General features: G+C 54.0%; 1 protein-coding gene across 1 annotated transcript in view; it reads right to left on the bottom strand.

The window, feature by feature from the left end:
- Positions 1 to 20743, bottom strand: part of PREX1 (phosphatidylinositol-3,4,5-trisphosphate dependent Rac exchange factor 1) — a 170646-nt gene that overhangs the window by 57058 nt on the left and 92845 nt on the right. The window contains exons 6-7 of the mRNA XM_020282061.2: positions 5990 to 6151; positions 1789 to 1922 (exon numbers count right to left, since the gene is read on the bottom strand). Of these exons, the coding sequence (XP_020137650.2) occupies positions 1789 to 1922; positions 5990 to 6151 (296 nt within the window). The remainder of the gene's footprint in view (positions 1 to 1788; positions 1923 to 5989; positions 6152 to 20743) is intronic.

Here is a 20743-nt window from a genome sequence, read left to right as displayed (position 1 = left end):
CTTCTGACATCCGAGGAGCCTCTGCTTTGGATTAGCCAAGAAGCGCTCTGAGTCAGAGACCTCCCCTGACCCGTGTCCCGGACGGGTGGTGCCCTGCGTGACCCAGGCAAAGACAGAAACAGTCGGCAGACACCTAGCCGCTCCAGTTCCCTGTGCCCACATCAGAGGCGGGCCGGAGGCTCACCGCCATTGCCCAATCCTGGCGCTCGCGGAGCTCGGCCCTCTGGCTCTGGAACCAGAGGCGGGAATGCTGGCCGCCTGCCAGGTGCTCTCAGGAGACAGATGTGCCCTTTCCCTCCGGCCAGCCCGGCTCATCTGCAGACCCGAGGCAGGGAATGGCCTTGAAGGAGCCCACAGAGGCCACGGGGAAGGTCCCAGAAGGCTCACCTGGGATCCAGTACTATCAGAGGCGCCCCCACAGGTGAGGTCACCAGGGAGGCCGAAGGCTGAGCAACCTCAGCCGGAGCTGGGAGCAGGTCACAGAGGCCCAAAGGCACATTCTCTTTCCCAAACCCCAGTTCTGGGAAAAGTGCCTGATTCAGACGGCCCAGGGCGGGGTGGCCGGGAAGGCCGGGGTGGACGTTGGCAGCAGCCTTGGAACTGCCAAACGAGGACTCTAGGGATGGCCCCAGCGAAGACAGAGGAGCAGTGGGGAGGAGGAGGGCACTTATGGTGGGAGAAGAGGACAGGACGCAGCGACAGACAGACCTCAAGGAGTGGGCAGGAGCAAAAGAGCAGGTGAGGCAGAGATGCGCCGCCTCCCGGGGACGACGAGAGAGGGAGGCCCGGCCTTCAACAGGGGCAAAGGGAAGGGCCTCGAGGCTTCGGGGCCACTGCTCTCTAGGTGCGCACCTGTGGGACGCACTGAGTAAGAAGCCGACACTGTGTGGGGGTGAGTTAGCAGCAAGAGGCATAGCAGCTCACCTGTAGTGTGTGCGCTTACTGTGTGCCAGGCACGCTTAATGTATTTAGTGTCCACAATGGCCCCAATGGGGGTTGATTGCCCCCAATTTACAGGAGAGAAAACTGAGGCTCAGAGAGGCGCACTGGAGGAGGAAGACAATGCGAAGCCACACATGCGCATGGAACACCTATCATACATCCTGTTGTAAGTTCCTCCCCAAACCTCAGGAGGCTGGCAGAAACAGACAAGGAAACTGAGGCTCAGAGGCAGTGACATGGCCCAGACCACAGAGCTAGTTATTGGTAATGCTGAAAGCAGGGCCTGGGGTTTAAACCTCAGCTCTAGCCTCTGCTAGACAGAGGAGTAAAGAAGCCTCCAGAAAGTCACTGTTTCCTCCCAAAGTAACAGGAAAGAGAATTTGAAAACTGCTGCATTGGTCAACTGGGACCATCCTCTACCTGCTGAGCAAGAAAACTGCAAGGTAGGAATCTCTCTGTCCAGCTGTCCACCCACCCCCATCCACCTCCTGACTGTCCCTCTCTCCGAATCACCCATCCATGCGACTGTCCAGTGGCCAATTATGCCACCCTCCAGCCCAGAGTCCAACCACCCCGGCAACTATCAACCACCCACCTACCCACCCGCCAACACACCCACCCAATTAACCATCTACCCCTATTCGCCAAACTCCACCGCCCACCTACCTTCCCGATTATGTAACCCCCGACCAACCATCCCTCTACCCGATCTCTGGACAAACCACACGTGAAGGCCCAACCCACCATCCACCTGAACACACCTCTACCAGCCTCCACATCCATTTCTCCAGCTGCCCGAACCCCCAGTCTCCCGGCCCACCTGTGCGGCCCCGCCCCCGGCCTCACCTGGATTTCCGCTTGCAGTAGACCAGGAGGTTGTCGAAGAGGAAGAAGGCCCTCTCCTGGATGTTGCCTGCCGAGATTTTTAACAACGTCCCTTGCAGGAGGAGCTGGGTGCAGATGTCGGTGAGGTTGGAGCCCTGGCAGAGCGAGGAGGGTGCAGTGAGCGAGCCGGCCTGGGGGCACCCGGGATCAGCCCCTTCCTTCCCCAGAGACAGAACCTACCACCGCCCCCTCCGCACCCCGAAAGCTCCAAATGCACCTCTACGGGCAGATCTGTCAGCAGACAGAACGTCAATACAACTTGATCAACGGCTTCCATCTGCTGAGCGTGCCCGAACAATCCTAGGGAGAGTGTATTGATACGGCCACGTGACCCTTTTACAGGACAGGGACTTGGGGCTCACCCCATGCCAGGTACCATTACACAAACTCGGCCAATCCTTCAACAAGTCTCATTTTACAGAGGAGGCAGCTCAGGCACAGAGCGGTGGCTGGTTCAAGGTCACACAGGCAGGAATGGAGCGAGCTGGGGTTTAGGCCCTGACAGGCCCACACTCCCCACCCGCTCACCTCTGCCTCGGCCGCCCCTGCGAAGGGGACCTGAAGGTTTTCTATGCAATCGTTAGTCTAGAGCAGGGTCTCCAAGGGGGGGAGACCACATCCCGCGGGGAGCCCACGGCACCCCAGGAAAGGAGGGTGGGAAGAAAATATGACAACTTGTGTTTAGAGTCTTTTATTTTAAACTGATTTTATGTTTCCTCACTCCTGTTTCCTTCTCTGCCTTCGTGGGCGAGTTGGCAGTTGATGGGCTCTTAAACCAGGGCTTCCAGGGCCAGGAGGAGGCGAGGTCCCTGCGTCCGTTATTAAGAACACGCTTTTCCTTTTTATCGCCGTGAGTGGCACTGGCGGACCGCGGGGCTCGCATCTGGAGCGTCCCTCCGCGGGAGGCCCGGCCCACACGCCCGAGCGCCACCGCAGCTGCTGGCTGCTTTTCCGTCTGAATGAAATGAGAGTGCGATCCTGTTCTGCATCCACCGTGCCGCTCCCAGCGCTCTGCCGGCATCCCCTCCCGGGCCTCAAGCAACCCACTGCCAACACCCAGACTTTCCAGATGGGGAAACTGAGGCAAAGGATCTCTCCGTACACACAGAGGGGCTGGCTCCTTCACTTGCTTCCAAGGCACTTGCGACATACTGTCATTTCCTTGTGCTCAGTGAAATGGATTTATGGATTAACTTATCTGGTTTTAACTAAACCGGTCTCATGACAAAAAAAAGGCTTGAGTGGCTTATAAAGGGCCAGGAAAACACACACACACACACACACACACACACACACACGGGAGATTAAAGTAATGAATGACACAACCCCAAGCAAACAGCAAGAAAGTGGCCAAGAGAAGACCCCAACCCTGAGAACAAGCCCCCTGCCGGCCATACCCCAAAAAGAGATGACAACTTTTTAATCAGATCAGCAAGAGGTCACATGAAAAAGATTATACGTTATCAAGAAGAGTATCTGAAATGAGAATCTGCAACCACTGCCACTCACTGTGAACTAGCCCCTAAGTCATACTGTCCCCTGACGTCCTAAGTACTGATAGTGTTACGCCACTGCAAGCAACTTAACGATTAAACATTATTTTTTTCTAGCAAGAACGTATTCTTTTCACAAGTCACCTTAAGGATCTAGCTGTATTTAAAAACCTTTCTACTTCATGGAAAATCATGCCCTGTTTTCCAAAGGACAAATACTTTATTCTTAAAATAAGACCAGGAGATAATGCCAGAGATACTATTACTACAAGTAAACAGATAGAGGGAAATGAGGCCCACGGAGCAGGACAAACTCACCCAAGGCAGGGCAGTCTGTAAGTGATAGGGCTGGGTCTCAAAACCAAGTCCCTGTGCCCCAGCTTCCTCATCTGTAAAATGGGAATAATAACAGCACCTCCCTGACAGTGTTGGAAACATACAACAGGTGCTCAATAATTGCCAGCAATTCTTATGCCAGGTCACTTTATTTGCTACTGTACCCAGAAATGGTGATCACGATAAGGGCCGCTGATTTCTCAAACTGCAGATTTTCAGGGTCAGAAAGAATTCTAAAGACCCTTAGTTCCCATTTCCCTAGGCCCTAACCATAAGAAAGCATCTGGAAATCACTTCTGCTCTGGCTGCCAAAGAGCTTGCTCAACATCCTCTCCACAGAGGCCCATGTGAGAAATTTCTTTTCCATCTGAGTGCCAGGAAACCCTGTCTCCTAGAAGAACTGCTTCACTGCTTCCTTTTTTTGACACTGAGTGTGAGGTAACTTATGTATGCTGCTCTTTTCACATTGGCTGCCAGGAAGCTCAAAGCCCAAGCAGACAGATGTTTAAATGAGTCAATTCTATTTGCTCTTGAGGTTGAAAGTGGCCATGTGACCTACTTCATCCTGGTCAATGAAATGAAAGGGAAGTCTCCCTGGGGCTTCTGGAAAAGGTTTTCCTCCTCTGGGGAGGAGAGCTCCTCTTACTGCCCTGGCCATGCCCCTGTCTCTGGCTTTGAACACACAATGCCAGGAGCTGCTGCCTTCATGGAAGCATGAGGGAAAGAAGAGAACCCAAAGAGACCAAACCGGAGCTCCGGCACCATGAGGCTGAGAGGAGAGTCCCTAGAGGACGCACCCCAACTGACACACCCGAGGATCAGGCAACTTTCAGTTGCAGGAAACAGAAACCAAGCTATTCATTTCCAGCAGAAAGGAATGAGGAGCTCACTCCCTCATGGAAGGGGCTGGAGGAACCAGGACTCAGGGCTTCCAGAAACCCACCAACTCTGCAGAACTGGCCCAGCAGGGGAGCCGCTGCCCTGCCTCAGGTGGGAAAAGGACAATCAGAACATACCTGCCCAAGCTCACAGTCCAGGAAAACGCCTCCCAGGCGGCATCTAGGCTCTTGGTACCTGTCACCTCAACTGTCAGCTGCAAAGCCATCCCATGCCTGCTAGATACACACTGCCACCAGTAAAAAAAACGGATGCCCTATGTCCTGCACCTCGACACCCAGAAGCTGGCACCTGAGCCCTCCACTGACATTACAAAAAAAGGCCAAACACAGCCATGGCCGTGCTTCGTTGCAAAACAGCAGGAGGGTGGCCTCCGCCCCTCTCTCACCTTCCAAATCCCAAGCAGCTGGATCTGATCTTGGCCAAGCCCCAAGTCACATCCCAAAGCCAAGCGACAAGGGAGTGTGGGGCATGCAGCTCTTCGTTCCGGCCTCAGCCGCACAGGAAGGCCCCTCGGAAGGAGGGAGGGTGCGTGGCAGGTGGATCGGCCACTCCACGAACCCACCCCTGCCCCGGACACACGCCCGTCTCCCCTCCGCAGCCAAACCCCCCACCTCACGGCCACACCGCGTCACGGAGGAAAGAACCGGAAACCCTACACAGCGCGAGTGCCTGCGAAGCCAGAAAACCCGAAAGGCCCACGGCAGACGACACGGAAAATCCTGCCTGAGAGCCTTTCATCGTTGGTCTTAATCTCCCATTCCAATGTATTGACTCTGATATTAATTTCTTTATTTACTCATATTTTCCCATTTCCTTCTGCAGATTTCTAGGAAACCTCTAATAATCTAAGGAAGGTGTAAGGGCTTAAACAAATAAATTACATATAATCCAAAGATCTCAAGAAGCCCATCCCCTAATAATTATGATAGTAATATCAATAAATCTGCCATTTATTGAGTACCTATTAAGTGCCAGGTATAGGTGAGGATACTGACATTCAGAGAAGTTAAGACATTTGCCTAAAGTCACCCAGCAAGGGAGTGTCAAAGCTAGAATTCTGTCCCGGAATGGGCACTTAAATGCTACCCTTGACCTTGACGCCAACAGCTCCAAGGACCAGGTACATGAGGCAGGTAGGGCGATGCGTGGAAGAGAACGAGTGGGAGGTAACGGGGAAGGGTGGGGTCTGAGGAGCACTAGAGGCTCCAGTGCCCGTGGACAGGGGACACGGGTGCCCAGGGTTACCAATGTTTCAAGAGAAACTTGAAATCTGGTTTTTATGTGGATTTAATTGAAAAATAATTGAGCGTTCTTTCACAACACCGCGTAGGCCAAACACAGTACGCCGCAGAGCGAGTCTGGTGCCCAGGCTGCCGTGGGTGCCTGCAGCTGGGAGCCCGCCCCGCCCCGCCCCGCCCCGCCCCTGCACGCACCTCCCAGCCTTCCATGTGCGACTGCAGCTGCTCCAGGGCTTCCAGCTTCTCCATCTGCCTCTTGGTCTCGTTGATGTTGGAGCAAACGGTCTTCATGGCCTGCAGGGCGCTCTGGACCGCGTGGTGGTCCGGGTGTTTGCCGGGCGTCCTCTTGGCCAGCTCCTGGGGTAGAGGCAGGGGCGGGGATGGGAGACATCAATCCAGAGGGGACCCAGCCTGGCGCAGAGTCCCGGCTCTGCCGCACACAAGCTGTGTAACCCAGGGCTGGGGAACATCATTCATTCATTCACTCTGTGAGTGCCACCGGAGCACCTTGCCCTAGGCAGGCAGTGCTCCAGGATCTGGGGATAAATGTGTTAACAAAACAGGCAAAAGCGCCTCGCCTGGTGGACATTTCATTCTGTTAAAGGAGATGGGCCAAAGTAAGGGAAAATCAAGTATGTGACACAATGTCAAGCAGCGCTGAGTACTATGAAGGCACGTCAGAAGGAGGGGACAGGGAGTGTTGTTTCAAATAGGGGGGTCAGGGGACACCTGCCTGAGGAGGTGACGTTTGAGCAGAGACCCCGGACGGAGCGGGAGAGGGAGGCCTGAGGGAAGAGCATGCCAGGCAGAGGGAACAGCGAGTGCAAAGCTCCGGGGCAGGGGCACAGACGGTGTGTGGCACAGCGGGGAGGCAGTGTCTGCAGTGGCCTCCATGAGAGTGACCGGCGGGTCACAGAGGTGGCCACAGACACTGTTCCTCCCCAGCCTGTTTTCTTACCTGTAAAGTGCATGTTATAAAAACCTCGCCCTCCCAGGCACATGGGACAGGGCGTGCAAAGTGGCAAGTTGGTTCTTAATCCACAAACTCCATCCCCTCTCAGTCACCCCTCGCCTCAGGCACACGCTGGGACACTCTAGTGGCCAGGCCAGTCTTAATCAAAAGACTCCCACCGCGTACTGAGTGTGGTGAGAGAGGGACTGAGGAGAAAGGGATCGGCGGGGACTCGAGACACCAGGGAAGGTTTTCAGGCTGAATCACCCCACCCGCCGGCCACCAGCCCCTCGCCCGGGACCATCGCCCCAGGGGGAGCCTAACGGTTCCAGGATCTGCCACAGCCCATCTCCCTGCTCCCATGGAAATCACATACAACGTCCCTGCAGACATGACGCTTCCACAGGGTGGTGACGCGTACTGGCTCTGCCCCCCATGGCCCTGGGCCAGTCACCCTTCAGCCCTAAGCCTCAGCTTCACCGTCTGCAAACCGGTGACGATGAGGATGACGGTGACCATGAGGATGATGGAGACGATGACAGCAACAGCTAACGCCCCTACCGAGCCCTCACTCCGTGCTTGTAAGGCAGGCTCTCCTGTCACCCACTGACGGACAAGGAGACTCAGGCACAGCCCAGGCCGTGCTCAAGGCCCCAAAGACGTTCGAGGAAGAACTGAGATCTGAACCGGGCCATCCGGCTCTGCTCACGGCTGCGGCGAGGGACAAATGAGACTGCAGGAGAAGCCCCAGCTCGTGCACGGTACGCAGAGTATGTGCTCACTATTGTGTTCTGGTTGTTAGGTAGAGGGTAGAGGCGGGGGCAGGGATGAGAGACATCAATCCAGAGGGGACCCAGCCTGGCGCAGAGTCCCGGCTCTGCCACACACAAGCTGTGTAACCCAGGGCTGGGGAACATCATTCATTCACACACTCTGCGCGTGCCATCGGAGCACCCCCCCAGGCAGGCAGTGCACGATGTCATCGCGAGCTGCAGTCTGCCGTGAACGGGTGTTGGTCTGAGCGCTCCCTGCAGGAAACCACCACCAGAACAGCCTTCTCCGGTCACTTCACTTTTGCCCTGCCTGAAATGAAATGTGTTCTGCCCCATCAGGCCCCTGGGGCTTGGCGGAGCCCCTGCCGTGTGCCTGGATCGTGCCACAGGGATGCGAGGGAGGGAGAAGCGAGCCCTGCTCCTTCTCCGGGGCCCCAGCAATGCGGCTGGGAGGAGCTTCCACGGGAGTGGGGGCTTCAGGGCAGGGGGCGGGGTGTAGATAACAGCCCTGCGTGGTGAAGACACTCGTGATATATATAGTAAATCAGAAAAGGAGAAGCAAGGCTGGAAAAGCTTCCCGGAGAAACCGGCACGGAAGCAGGCAGGACTTGGTGGGGGAGGTGTTATTTCAAGTCACCCCCCACTCAGCAAACACGGCTGAGCACCTGGGCTGCACCTGAGCTCTGGGCCTTGGGCAGAGACCAAGACTGCCCGCAGGGAGCCCACAGCCAAGAGGAAATGGTCAACAAGACAAGGACGATGACTATCGATAGTAATAATAGCTAATGGTGAGCACTCACGCTCTTGTCCAGCTCACGTGATCCCCACGTCAACCCCATGAGGTAGGGACTGTTACTACCCTTGTTTGACAGATGCAAGAACTGAGGCACAGAGAAGTCAGGTTGTCGGTTCAAGGTCACACAGCAGATCTGAGCCCAACCAGTTTGGCTCCAGAGTTTGTGCTCTAAATCCCTGTACTATTTTCAAGCTTTCAGACAGTTAAATAGGAACACTTTCCTCTCAAATAAATAGATAATTTATATTAATTCAAGGGACAGAGAGTGAGGGAGACATGGTGGTCTGAGAAGGTCTCACTGAAGAAAAGCGCTTGTGGGTGGAGCCTGGGAGAAGTGACGGCATGGACCACACAAACGCCTGCAAGGACGCACTCCAGTAAGGAGAGGGGCACGAGCAAAGGCCCTGAGGCAGCGAGAGACAGCAAGAGGCTGGTGAGGCCGCAGCAGAGTGAATGAGAGAGGGATGGACAGCGACATCAGACAAGCACGCTGAGGCCAGATCACGCAAGGCAGCGGTGGGATCTCTGGGTTTCGTCTTCAAAGCGTGGGGAGGCGATGGGGGTAGGAGCTGAGGCCTGACCACTTCACCCTTTAAAGGACCCCGTGGCTGACAAGCAGAGGCTGCACCAGAAGGAACATGAAGTGAATGCAGAAGCAGAAAGACTGGTTAGTGGCCACTGCAGATGTCCAGGCAAGAGGTGATGGTGGCTTGGCCCAGGAAGCTCTGTGCCCTATTCACATATTCACGCATTCATTCACTTAGCGAGGCGTCCTGTATACCTGGCCCCATGCTAAGCCCTCTGTCAGGGACAGATGATGGCAGACAGTGCCCCGGACCTCCTAGAGCTGACAGCCTGCTTGTGGGCATGTCTACAGACAAAATTACGATAGAAGACCATGATCTTATGATTACAATCAGTAATTAAGTTCAATTCACCAAAGCTACCCAGTCCCACGTTCTGCAAATATGTGGACCTGTGTCAGCCAGCCAAGGCTAGAGAGGTGAGTGTGCCCCACCAGCTCCCAGTAGGCAGGGACAGAGGCTGCTAGTAAGTAAGACAGCCCCCCCCCACACCAATCCATAGTCATCAATCAACCCCTTCTTCTAAAGCAGGGGTCAAATGACAGTCTAAAGACCAAATCCAACCCACAGCTTGTTTTTGTAAATAAAGTTTATTGGAACCCAGCATACTCGTGCATTTATATATTGTCAGCGGCTGCCCTTGCATACAACAGCAGAGTGCATAGCTGTGACAGAGACTGGATAGCCCCCAAGGCCTAAAAGATTTACTATCTTGTCCTTTAAAGCAGCAGTTCCCAACCTTTTTGACACCAGGGACTGGTTTCGTGGAAGACAGGTTTTCCACAGACAGGAGTAGTGGTTGCAACCTGGATCCCTCCAATGTGCAGTTTGCAGTGGGGTTCACGCTCCTACGACAGTCTGATGCCACCACTGATCTGACGGGGTGGGGCTCGGGTGGTGATGCCAGTGACAGGAGTGGCTATGGGGGCTTCACTCCCTTACCCGATGCTCACCTCCTGCTTGCAGCCCGACGCTGATCTGTGGCCCAGGGGTTGGGCCACACCCCAGGGGGGCAGAACCTGGCCCTGACAGCATGGAGCTACCACGTTGTGCTGCACTGCTTTGTACAGAGAGAAGCTCGGGCGTTGTTTAAACCACTGTGTTCAGGCTCTGTCACTGCAGCTAAAATATATCCTAGCATAAAGAGACCCTACCTTGGGGTGTCACTTGGGATAAATTCCCCATGAAATTGTGTCCTTCCTCCTGTCGGCTCTACTTAGCTTGGCCGTCTTGAAATGCTGGAGTGAATGAACTTGCCTCCCAGTGCCCCCAGCGGGCAGGTGCTTTGATGAGCCCCCCCCCCATGAGGGAGCAGAGGCTCACGCAGAGGCGAGGCCACTGGCCCCACGTTGCAGACGGCTAAGCGGCCACACAGCCCAGCTCCAGAGCTCCCATTTTGTAGCCACTACTCCATGATTCCCAAGCCTGAGTCCCTGAGTCTCCCCAACTCCCCCACAAGCGGGAGCCCCCACCACTTTCATTCTTGAACCCAAAACCTGCCGCAGCCCTCTGCTGGGGGCTGCCACCCCATCTGCTCCTCCCAGACCCCTGGAAGTTGGGATGTCCGTGATCCTCCTTCAGTGGGTTCCCCGTGCGGCTGCCAACACGCAGGAGACAGTGAAGATGGGAAGAAGCTTATTTCTCCTTTCCGTATGGCTGCCCCCACCTCGACTCCTGCCCTGGGCCAGCACTAGGGATGGGGAATCGAAACCAAGCAAGACCCGGCCAGGCCCCTGGCTCTGCACCGGAACTGCAGGAAGTGTGGGCTCTGGTGTCTCGGTTCCCGGGGCCATGTCGCTCCACTCTGCTGAGCTCCAGAAGCTGAGGGCCCGTCCCTGCCGCCAGGCCTGCGCCCGTGCGGTCTGCTCTCCTGGCACCCTCTTCCTCCAGGTCTTAGAAGGCCACACGGGACAGGCACACAGATCAGTGGAAAAGGACTGAGAGTCGAGAAAAAAATCCTTACATTTATGGTCAATTAATTTTCAGCAAGGATGCCAACACAATTAAATGGGAGAACGAGCAGTCTTTTGAACAAATGATGCTAGAACAACTGATATTCATGTGCGACAGAACAATGCTGGGCCCCCTTCCCCACACTGCGCACAAAAATTAACTCAAAACGGATCACTGACTGAAATTTAAGAGCTAAAACTATAAAACTATTAAAAGAAAACATAGGAGTAAATCCTCATGACCTTACGTTACATTAGGCAAAGTGTTCTTAGATATGACACCAAATGCATACGTGACTTAAAAAAACAGATAAACTGGACTTCATCCAAATTAAAAACTTTCTGCTTCAAAAGACACTCAGAGGCCAGGCACAGTGGCTCACGCCTGTAATCCTAGCACTCTGGGAGGCCAAGGCAGACAGACTGCTCAAGGTCAAGAGTTCGAAACCAGCCTGAGCAAGAGTGAGACCCCGTCTCTACTATAAATAGAAAGAAATTAATTGGCCAACTAATATATATAGAAAAAATTAGCCAGGCATGGTGGTGCATGCCTGTAGTCCCAGCTACTCGGGAGGCTGAGGCAGGAGGATTCCTTGAGCCCAGGAGTCTGAGGTTGCTGTGAGCTAGGCTGACGCCACAGCACTCACTCTAGCCTGGGCAACAAAGCGAGACTCTGTCTCAAAAAAAAAAAAAAAAAAAAAAAGACACTCTCAGAAAGTGAAAAGACAAGCCACAGAATGTAAGAAAATTGTGTAAATTATGTATCTGATGAGGGACTTGTACCTAGAATATATAAAGAACTCTTAAAACTTAACACGATGAATAATTCAATTAAAAATAGGCATAGGATTTGAGCAGGCATTTCTCCAAAGAAGATACACAAATGGCCAATAAGCAGATGAAAAGATGATAAACATCATTTGGGGAAATGCAAAACAAAACCATAATGAGATACCACTTTACATCTACTAAAATAGCTATAATCAAAAAGATGAACAACAACAAGTTGGTGAGGATGTGGAGAAACTAGAACCCTCATATATTGCTGGTAGAAATACAAAACGGTACAGCAGCTTAGGAAAATCGTTTGGCAAGTCCCTTATGATACTCTGAAGCCATCTATGCATGTATTTTTTAGTTATGTGAGCCTATATTTTTTTTACATATGTATGTTGCTTAAGTCTACCTGAGCTAGTTTTTCCATGTCTTATATTTGAAAGAGTTTTTACTGCTTCACAATCTCAGACACAGCACAAGGATGTGGAATCCTGAAGGTGTCCCAGTCCAACTCGGACAAGCATAAAATATGGGTATCTTCAAAGCTAATGGGAGTTTGAGCTGCGCTAACAAAGGTCTAACAGGCAAAAGGAGAGAGGTGAGGAGGCTCCTGCTCAATTCAGAACTGATCAGCCCATCTTAATAAGTAGAACAGAGTCAGGTTCAAAGGAGACAAACCATGGTGTTGAAAACCCTGGAGTACAACCAAAGAGGAAGAGCTACATGAACTTACAGGACCTGGCCAAAGAAGAATATTTCTGGAAGGAACCCAAGAGCTGCTTGCTAAGCATCTTGGGAGGATTACAAAACTAAGAAGCCCACTAGATCCATAATGCCACAAAGAGTCCAATGGGACCAACACAGGAGGCAGCTTGAGTTAATCCCCCCTTACACCAACTGGAGCTCTCTGACAAGAGAGGGGGTAGTGGGCTCCCCATCACTAGAAGTATCAATAATAGACCCAGGCCCACTTACGCCTTATTCTAGCTCAAACAGCACTTGAGATCACGAAATTGGACAGCCTTGTGGTCAAAGACAATGGGTTCTGGGCAAGCAGGGGTGTGGTCTGAGCCACACTCCACCACTTCTCAGCGGTGTGACCCCGCACAAACGAGCTCACCTCTCTGAAGCCAAGTTTGCACATCTGTGAAATGGGGTAACAGTCGCCTCCTAAGGTTGCTGCAAGGATCAAATGGAATGATGAAGGTAAAAGTCTTGGGACACAGTAAGGACACAGTATACATCATCATCATCATCATCATCTCTGTGGTATTAATGGCTCACATTTATTCCTATTTCTGTATAGTAAGAATATTGAAAGTAGTCATGGTAGTGATGACAGGTAGCACCTTCTGAGTACTTCCTGGGTGCCAAGCGCTGTTCTAAACTTAAATTTATCAAGCTATTTCATCCTCGAATCACCCCAAGGAGGAGGTACCGTTATTATACTCACTCTGGGTGTGAGGAAACTGAGGCACAGAGGTAAAGCCTCTTGCCCAAGGCCATAGAGTCAGAAAAGTAGGACCTGGTAGACACTAACCTCATTGACTCCAGCAATGGTAAAGCTGGACATGAATACCCCAAAATTAGATTCTTAGAACACGGCATGTCTGAGCAGGGTAGACCCCGGGGATCCTTCAGAAAAACTGAGAGCAGGGAAGGGAGGGGAGTGCCCAGGGCCACCCTGCGCGTTAGCAGCGGAAGGCCCTCGAGAGCCGGGCTAGGGGACCTTCCCCAGCATCCGCCCCCCGAGCCCATGTGGTTTTGCTGAGGTGAGGGCTTCCTAGAAGACAGGATGTCAGAGCAGAGGAGCCGGGTACTCCTGCGAGATGCCATGTCTCCCTCATGCCCCGCCAGTCATGTCGACCAAGAGGGTACCCACAGGTGCCTGATCTGAGCAGCCCGCTCACGTCCCCTCAGCGTGGTCCCTGCCCACGGCAAGGCCGCAAGAGACAGCCTGACGCACGGGCCTCACACTCAGGCCACCCGGGCAGCAAACCACAGTGGCTGGTGCAAGCTCTACTTGCTCACCCGGCCTTGCTCGAGGTGCAGGAAAGGACAGGGGAGGGACAAAGGGCCCAGAGGAGGAGACACAGAAGGGGAGACGGGGGGACGTGAGCACAGGCCTACGGCTTCCACCTCTCCCTTCGCAGGCCATCGAGGCCCAGAGAGGCCGCCCCAGCTGCTCCCGGGGTGGATTCGTGACCGCAGCCTGGGCCTCCCGTCCTCCCTCCCACCAGGGCAGGACAGCGCAGGACCCACGCGGAGCCAGCGGGCCCAGGCTGGGCAAGGCGCGCTCTCCTTTCCCGGGGCGGCTGCGCTGGTCAGACATAGGCCTCGGGACAAGTCGCCACCGGGAGCAACCCGCCTCCTGGGCACAGAGCAAGCGCAGAAGGAAACGGAGCCAGAGCGTGGAGAGACCGGGTCTGGATGGCACCGCCTGAGCCCGGAGGCAGCTGAGCATGAAGTCACACCTACCCTGGGTCTCGTCTGTTTTCTGCTTTTCTTCTTAATGAACATGTCTAAATTAGGCTTTTAAAGCTAAAAATAAAGCTACAAAGTCAGTGGCAAGCAGAAAGTGTAGGAAGATGGATCCATAAAACCACAGTGTGAAAACAAAGCTGGATTTGTCACTGGAAGACAAGACAATACCCCTCACTCCCTGTGCCCGGGGTCGGGGGTGGCCCTGGAGGAGATATGGAGGCTGGAAAGCCATGCTGTCCCCTCCACAGAGAGAAGAGGGCAGCCCAGGGGTGGGGACTGGGGGCAGTAGATCACCAGTGGGATAATAGCATCACCAGTGGGATCTGGATCCAAGAGAACACCACCTCAGCCAGCTCCAGGAAGCAGCTGATGCTGCCTTCGGCCTCCTGTCTCTGCTCACACAGGCCTGTCCGAGGCTCTGCCACCCAAGCTCAAGAAGCCCGGAACTCTCCCGCACTCACAGTCCTGGGGTCCCCTCCTGCCACACCTAGGGTGACAGCAGGATGCAAATGACGAGGTGTGGAGGAGACCCACCACCACTTAAAAAAAAAAAAAGAAAGAAAAGGGAAAAGAAAACAAGAAGCGAAAAACATCTGAAGTCCAAGAAAAGCCAGAACTGAAATGCTGCCCAGCATAGCAAAGAAAACCTCCATGCAAATCTTATGCAGATTTTATGCAAATATATGTCCGATTTTAAACATTTCAGCCCCTGGTGCGTGTCTAGGGAAATTGTAGCCCAACCTATTAGGAACTAACAGGGGTCAAAGAAATAACACTCGTGGGTCTTAAAAACTTCCTTCTGCTTGGAGAGGTAATGGGGAGACCGCAGTAAGAGCGCTCAGGGCCAGGAGTTCATGTTCTGGCTTTGATGAGGCTGTGCTCTGTGACCTTGGACCAGTTGCCTAGGCTTCCCGGCTACGCCAGGTCGTGAGTGACTGGGCCAGGCTGATGCTACTGCCAGCTCTCTCAGCAAAGTGGAAGCTCTGGCCACCCAGCCTTGCATTTCCACCTGCCAATAGCAATGGCTGGGCTGAGTGGTGGCTGCCCCCTCACAAGGGCCATGTGACCTCTAGTCTGCCATGTCTGCACCCACCTTGCTAAGTGACAACCAATCTACTCACTCTGTCCCCCAACCTGCCCTCCAGGTGCCTGCATTTGCAACCCTGGGCAGGCAGGTCTCTACTGACCCTTGCAGCCCCAACATTCAGGGGCTCTCTACCCACCCCTCCAAAGGAACCCCCAGCACCGCCCACAGCAAAGCTCGGCTCTGCAGAGACATTTCTCTAGAGAAGAGGGGACAACTGTGACAGATGATGGTGGCAGTGGTGGCAGCTACAAATTCCAATTTCGTAGCAACAACAACAAAAAAAGAATAAAAGATAAAAGAGCAACTAAACCAAAAAAACTAAAACTATCCAAAATAAAGCACAATAGCAAAAAAAAAAAAACCAACATCTAAAAAAGAGGATAAATAAAAATCAAAAAGAAAGATGGTACAACCAAGTTCAAATATGTTAATAAGCACAATGAGTATAAGTGAACTAAACTCTGTTAGAAGATATTGTCAGATTAGATTTAAAATTAAACTTTATGGGTTTTACAAAAGATGCACCTGAAGTCTAAGGATACAGAAAGGTCAACAGTAAAAGGACGAAACAAGATATTTCAGGAAAATACTAGTCACAAGAAACCTGATGTAGTTATATTAATATTGGACAAAATTGACATCAAAACAATAGAAATAGCTAACACTAAACACTTCTAAGCATTTTACAGGTCTTTTTTATTTAATATGCATAATAACCAATAACTAAGGTACCACTTAATAGAGAAGGAAACTGAGGCCCATCTCAAGGAGACAATGTCAATAAGTACAAGAGCTGGAATTAAAAAAAAATAAAACTCACTACAATATCAGAGTCACTAACGTTTACCAAGTATGACCATCTATCCAATAATATGCAAAGTGTCTTCATGAATTTTCTCATGCACTGTCACATTTAATCTTCACAGCGAGCCTGGACAACAACTGCCATGCCCATTTTACAGATGGAGAAATGGAGGCACAGAGAGGTTCAGCAACTTGCTCTTGGTCACACAGCTAAGAAGAGGTAGAGTTGGGCTTCTGAATTCAGACGTTTAACCGCATACAGCATGGCAGAAAACAGAATGCAGGCAGGCCCCCAGGAAGGGTGACCTGGGAAGGCTCCTTGGAAGATGGGGGGCATCTGAGTGCAGCCGTTAAAGGAAGAGGTGAGAGCAGGGCCCCCACCCCGGGTGTGGCCCGAGGCTGGCGCTGTCAGCACACAGGAAAGAGCCTGAACCAAGGCTGGTGCACACTGGGGTTCTGGGACAGCTGTGGCCGAGGTGTCGGTGCTCAGCCCGAGAGACAGGATGCAGGGTGGGCACTGTGGTCGGGGCAGGACAGGAGCCAGGGCAGAGGAGGCCACAGCGAAGAGACCTCTGACTTCCTGTGCCTTCTCGGCAAGTGACAAGGCCAGATCCGCAGCAGACGGGGAAGCTCATTTCGTAACATCAGAGTCAGACAAAAACTCCAACGAGATGACCTAAAGTACCCAGAGTTATAGCAAGAACTCTAGCAAATCAAAAGAGCGTCCATTAGAAAATGGGCAAAAGATGTGAAGAGGCAGCGCTCATAAAATGCACCCACCTCCACCACACCCACCCGGTCCAGACCTCTCCTCTCGGGACCACTGAAGTCAACCCCTCCCTGGTCTGCCCGCCTCCACCCTCAACACCCCACAGTCCACTCTACACAAATAGTTAGAACTAAGGCGGATCCTGCCCCTCCTCTGCTGGGAACCTTCCCATGGTTCCCGCCTCACTCACAGGGAAGAGAAAGACCCCACAAAGGCTCACACAAGGCCTTGCATGATACGGCCCCATTAGCTCTCCTCTCCAGCCACACTGGCCTCCTCGCAGTTCTGCAGACATACCAGGCACATTCCTGCCCCAGGGCCTTTGCGCTGGCTGTTCCCTCTGTTTGGAAGACTCTTCTCCCAGGTGCCACTTGGCCCCCACTCTCACCTCCTTCAGGTCTCCATTCAAATGTCGCCTTCTCGGTCCAGCCTTCCCTGACTGCAAACCCGAGTCACTCTTAGCCCTTTTTAGCCTAATATATTTTTTCCGTAGCACCCAAAGAGTCCATCCGAACAAGCATATACATTTCCTATTCGTTCATTTGTTGTCCATCGCCCCCCAGTAGAATGTCAGTCCCCTGGGGGCAGCGCCTCAGGCTGTTTGTGTTCACTCTGCACCGCCAGCACCTAGAATAGTGCCTGACACATAGCAGTTGCTCAATAAATAATTGGTGTATAAATGCATGGCTTCGAAAACCCTCAACACTGCAGCACCCACTGTGGCTCTCTCTTAGAGGTAAGCAGAGAGATGACAAGGGACTTGCTAAGAGAGCAGCATTCTTACTGTGTAAGTCACTGTTTTTCACACTGTCCTCTCCCCTCCCCCCTCCACCCACCCACACAAAGTTCTCCCAAGTGCCACCGAACATCCTCTGGAGAGCTGTGAGTGGTGTACATCCACACTCCGGGAAACACGTCACCCCAGCTGCCCCCTCCTCCAGGCACTGAGGCCAGCACCTCCCCAGCAATGGACTTCACTCAGTCCATCCCAGGGACACGGACCCCAGTGTCACCCACGTTCCTGCTAGCCGAGTAGACAGAGATAACAGCCGAACGGCAAGGTCCTCACACAGAGCTTGGGTGACAGCCGCATCACCGCAGACAGAGAGAGGTGCCGGGGACGCCAGAATCTGTGCGCAGACCCCAGGCTCCACCCCGAGCACCCATCCGGCCACGATCACTCCTGACACAACCCGCTGGAGCAGCTAGGATGGACAGCTGGCTCCAGGACGGCCTGTTGGGCCCACAATGTCGGACAAGGTTTGAATCAAACCTAACTTGGACATTAGGAACTAGGAACTGGAGTGGCATTTCCACGCGCTTTCAGTGAGTCACTAGGGTATCTGCCATATGCCAGGCACCATTCCAGGCACCAGGGAGGGGAAACAGGCCCCGATCCATGCCTCTCAGGAGCTGACATCCTAACGGGGGAGAGGGAAGATCAGTCAGTGCACCCAGATTACAGCACAGAACGTGAGCTGTTGAGGGGTGGTGAAGGGGACAGAGAACGGCAGAGGCAGCTCTTCTATAGCAGAGGTGGTCAGAGGCGGCTTCTCAGAGGAGGTGACATCTGAGCAGCAGGAGCCTGACAAAGACGAGGGGTGAGCCTCAGCATATCCGGGGTAATAACGTCCTAGGCAGAGGAAATAGCAAGTGCAAAGGCCCTAAGGCAGGAACCTGCTTGTTATGCTCTAAGAACTTCAAAGAGGCAAGCGTGGCTGAGCAGAGGAGGTCAGGGAGGAAACGGGGATGAGATCACGTAGGGCCTTGTAGACAGCAACGGGGAGGAATGTGGACTTTATCGTGAGTGAGCGAGAGCCTGTGCAGGAGTGACAAGAAGTGACTTCGGTTTAGCTGGGGAGGTGAGAACCAGCTGCAGAGGACGAAGGCAAAGGGAGGGAGACCCTCTGGGGGCTGAGGCCATGGCCCAGGAGCAAGGAGGAGCGGGGGCGTCACACACAGCTGGTCTCTGGACGGACCCTGAAGGCAGGGCCCCCGGACTTCCTCGAGGATGGGGCGTGGGGGTGAGAGAAAGAGGGGCGCCAAAGGGAGGCTCGGGGTTCGGCCTGAGCAGCCAGAAGGCAGGACTATTTACTGAGATGGGGACGAAGGGTGAGTGGGGAGGGGACATGGTCTGGGGTGCTCCGGGCATTTGGTCTTGGATACGCCCATAGCGGCCGCAAAGTGGAAACCGCCCAAATGTGCATCAGCGAGCAAATGGATACACAAAGCTGGCCCAGCCACACGCCGGAATGTGACTCGGCCACAGAAAGGAATGAGGTAGTGACACACGCTCTAGCACACATGAGCCTTGGGGACGTCACCCTAAGTGAAATAAGCCAGTCACAAGAGGACAAATGCTCCGTGATTCCACTTGCACAGACCACCGAGAACGGGCACATTTACAGACACAGAAAGTAGCGGTGGCTGTCAGCAGCGGGAGGAGGGAGGGGCAAGCCCCCGCTAATGGGCTGGGCTTTCTTTTGGGAGTGATGAAAATGTCCTAAACTTATTGTGCTGATGGCTGTGCAGCCCTTGAACATATTACTTAAAAAGAAAAAGGCCACAGAGTGGACGAGGCCACCACGGAAGCAAGTCTCGGTAGAGAAAAGGCCTAAGGGGCTAAGCACTGAGCCCAGGGCCACCTGTGCTCGGAGGTCGAGGAGACGAGGCAGCAGCAAGAGACCGAGAACAAGTGGCCGCAGAGTCAGGGGTGAAGGTGGCAGCCGTCCCCTGTGGACAGCACAAGCACCCTCTGGTTGGCCCCAGCGCCGCCCCTGCCCCGGCGGCCGCCCTCACTCCCGCCCCTCTCCAGGCCCTCGGCGAGCCGGCCCGAGAGCGGAAGCTCTGAGGGGCAGGGCCCGGTCTGTCTTGTTCGTGACTGAGAGCCCAGGCGGCGCCAGCAACTGGCACACAGTAGGTGCTGCGACGAGATCTGGGCATCACCAGGAGACAGCTCAAAGGTCAGTGGCGGGCAGGTCCCGCCAGCTGTGCCCCAGAGGCGTCACCCCAAACCCGAATCATTTCCCTGGAAACATCGATGGAAAACTCAACAAAGCCCGAAATGCCAACTGTCTATCCCGGGCCTGGGCCAAAGAGCTGAAATAGAACGTTCCGGCTATTCTTAGGCAATGTTCAAGTTCAGCTTTTTGGGGCTGTTCCCAAAAAGGCTTTCATTCTCGCCTCTTCCCTCTTCCTCCGTAGGCCGTTGACCCCGTGCACCCACCCGAGTCAGAGCTCGGCTCCAACACGGGGCCAGCGGCTGCAGGACACCTGCGCGGGCATCAGAAGCGGGAAGGGCCAAGGGGCAGGTCGGGGTTTGAGCTCAGCTGCTCAAGCTCATGGGATCATCTTTGAAAATCCACTGGAAAATGTGACAGAAAGGAGGAACTGGGGGGGCGCGGATTATAAGAGTCGCCCTCAGTCCCGGCTGTTTGCTGATGCAAACGTTCTGGCCGCGGGTGCCAAAGGCCAGGACACTCTGAGAGATCATGGCATGTCCCATCTAAGGCCCTGCTGGCTGGTCCCCCGGCGAGCGCCCGCCCCCTCAATAAACACAGCTGGGGCCCAAGGAAACAGCCTGCCTCCCTGCCTCCCGCGCGGCAAGCGGGCAGTGTAAACAGCCCTCTGGGCAGAAGAGCAAACCCACAGCCGCTCCGTCGCCTATCCAGTGGGCCGTTTCCTCCACCAGCCGCCCAGCGGTTCTGCCCCTGCTCTCTCTGTGCTCCTGGGAACCCAGAACCCAAGAATCCCACCAGACCCAACTCTGGCCCCTGAAGAGATGTGAGCCGGCCCCGGAAATGCCTGGGCCTACCCTGGCGCTCAGAGTCCACCGTTCGCACAGGGCCAGCCCCACCGGTTGTTAAAATGATTCCGGAAGCTGCTGCTCCATGGGCCTGCGGGGACTTTCCCAAGATCCAGAAACCAAACCTCGGCTCAGCCCTGGGGCCTGCTGGTGGTTCTTCTCATGG

The sequence above is a fragment of the Microcebus murinus genome, chromosome 16 (assembly GCF_040939455.1).
Source record: "Microcebus murinus isolate Inina chromosome 16, M.murinus_Inina_mat1.0, whole genome shotgun sequence".
Taxonomy (NCBI): Eukaryota; Metazoa; Chordata; class Mammalia; order Primates; family Cheirogaleidae; genus Microcebus; species Microcebus murinus.
Note: the sequence above shows the minus strand (reverse complement) of the source record. Positions and strands in the feature narration are given on the sequence as shown.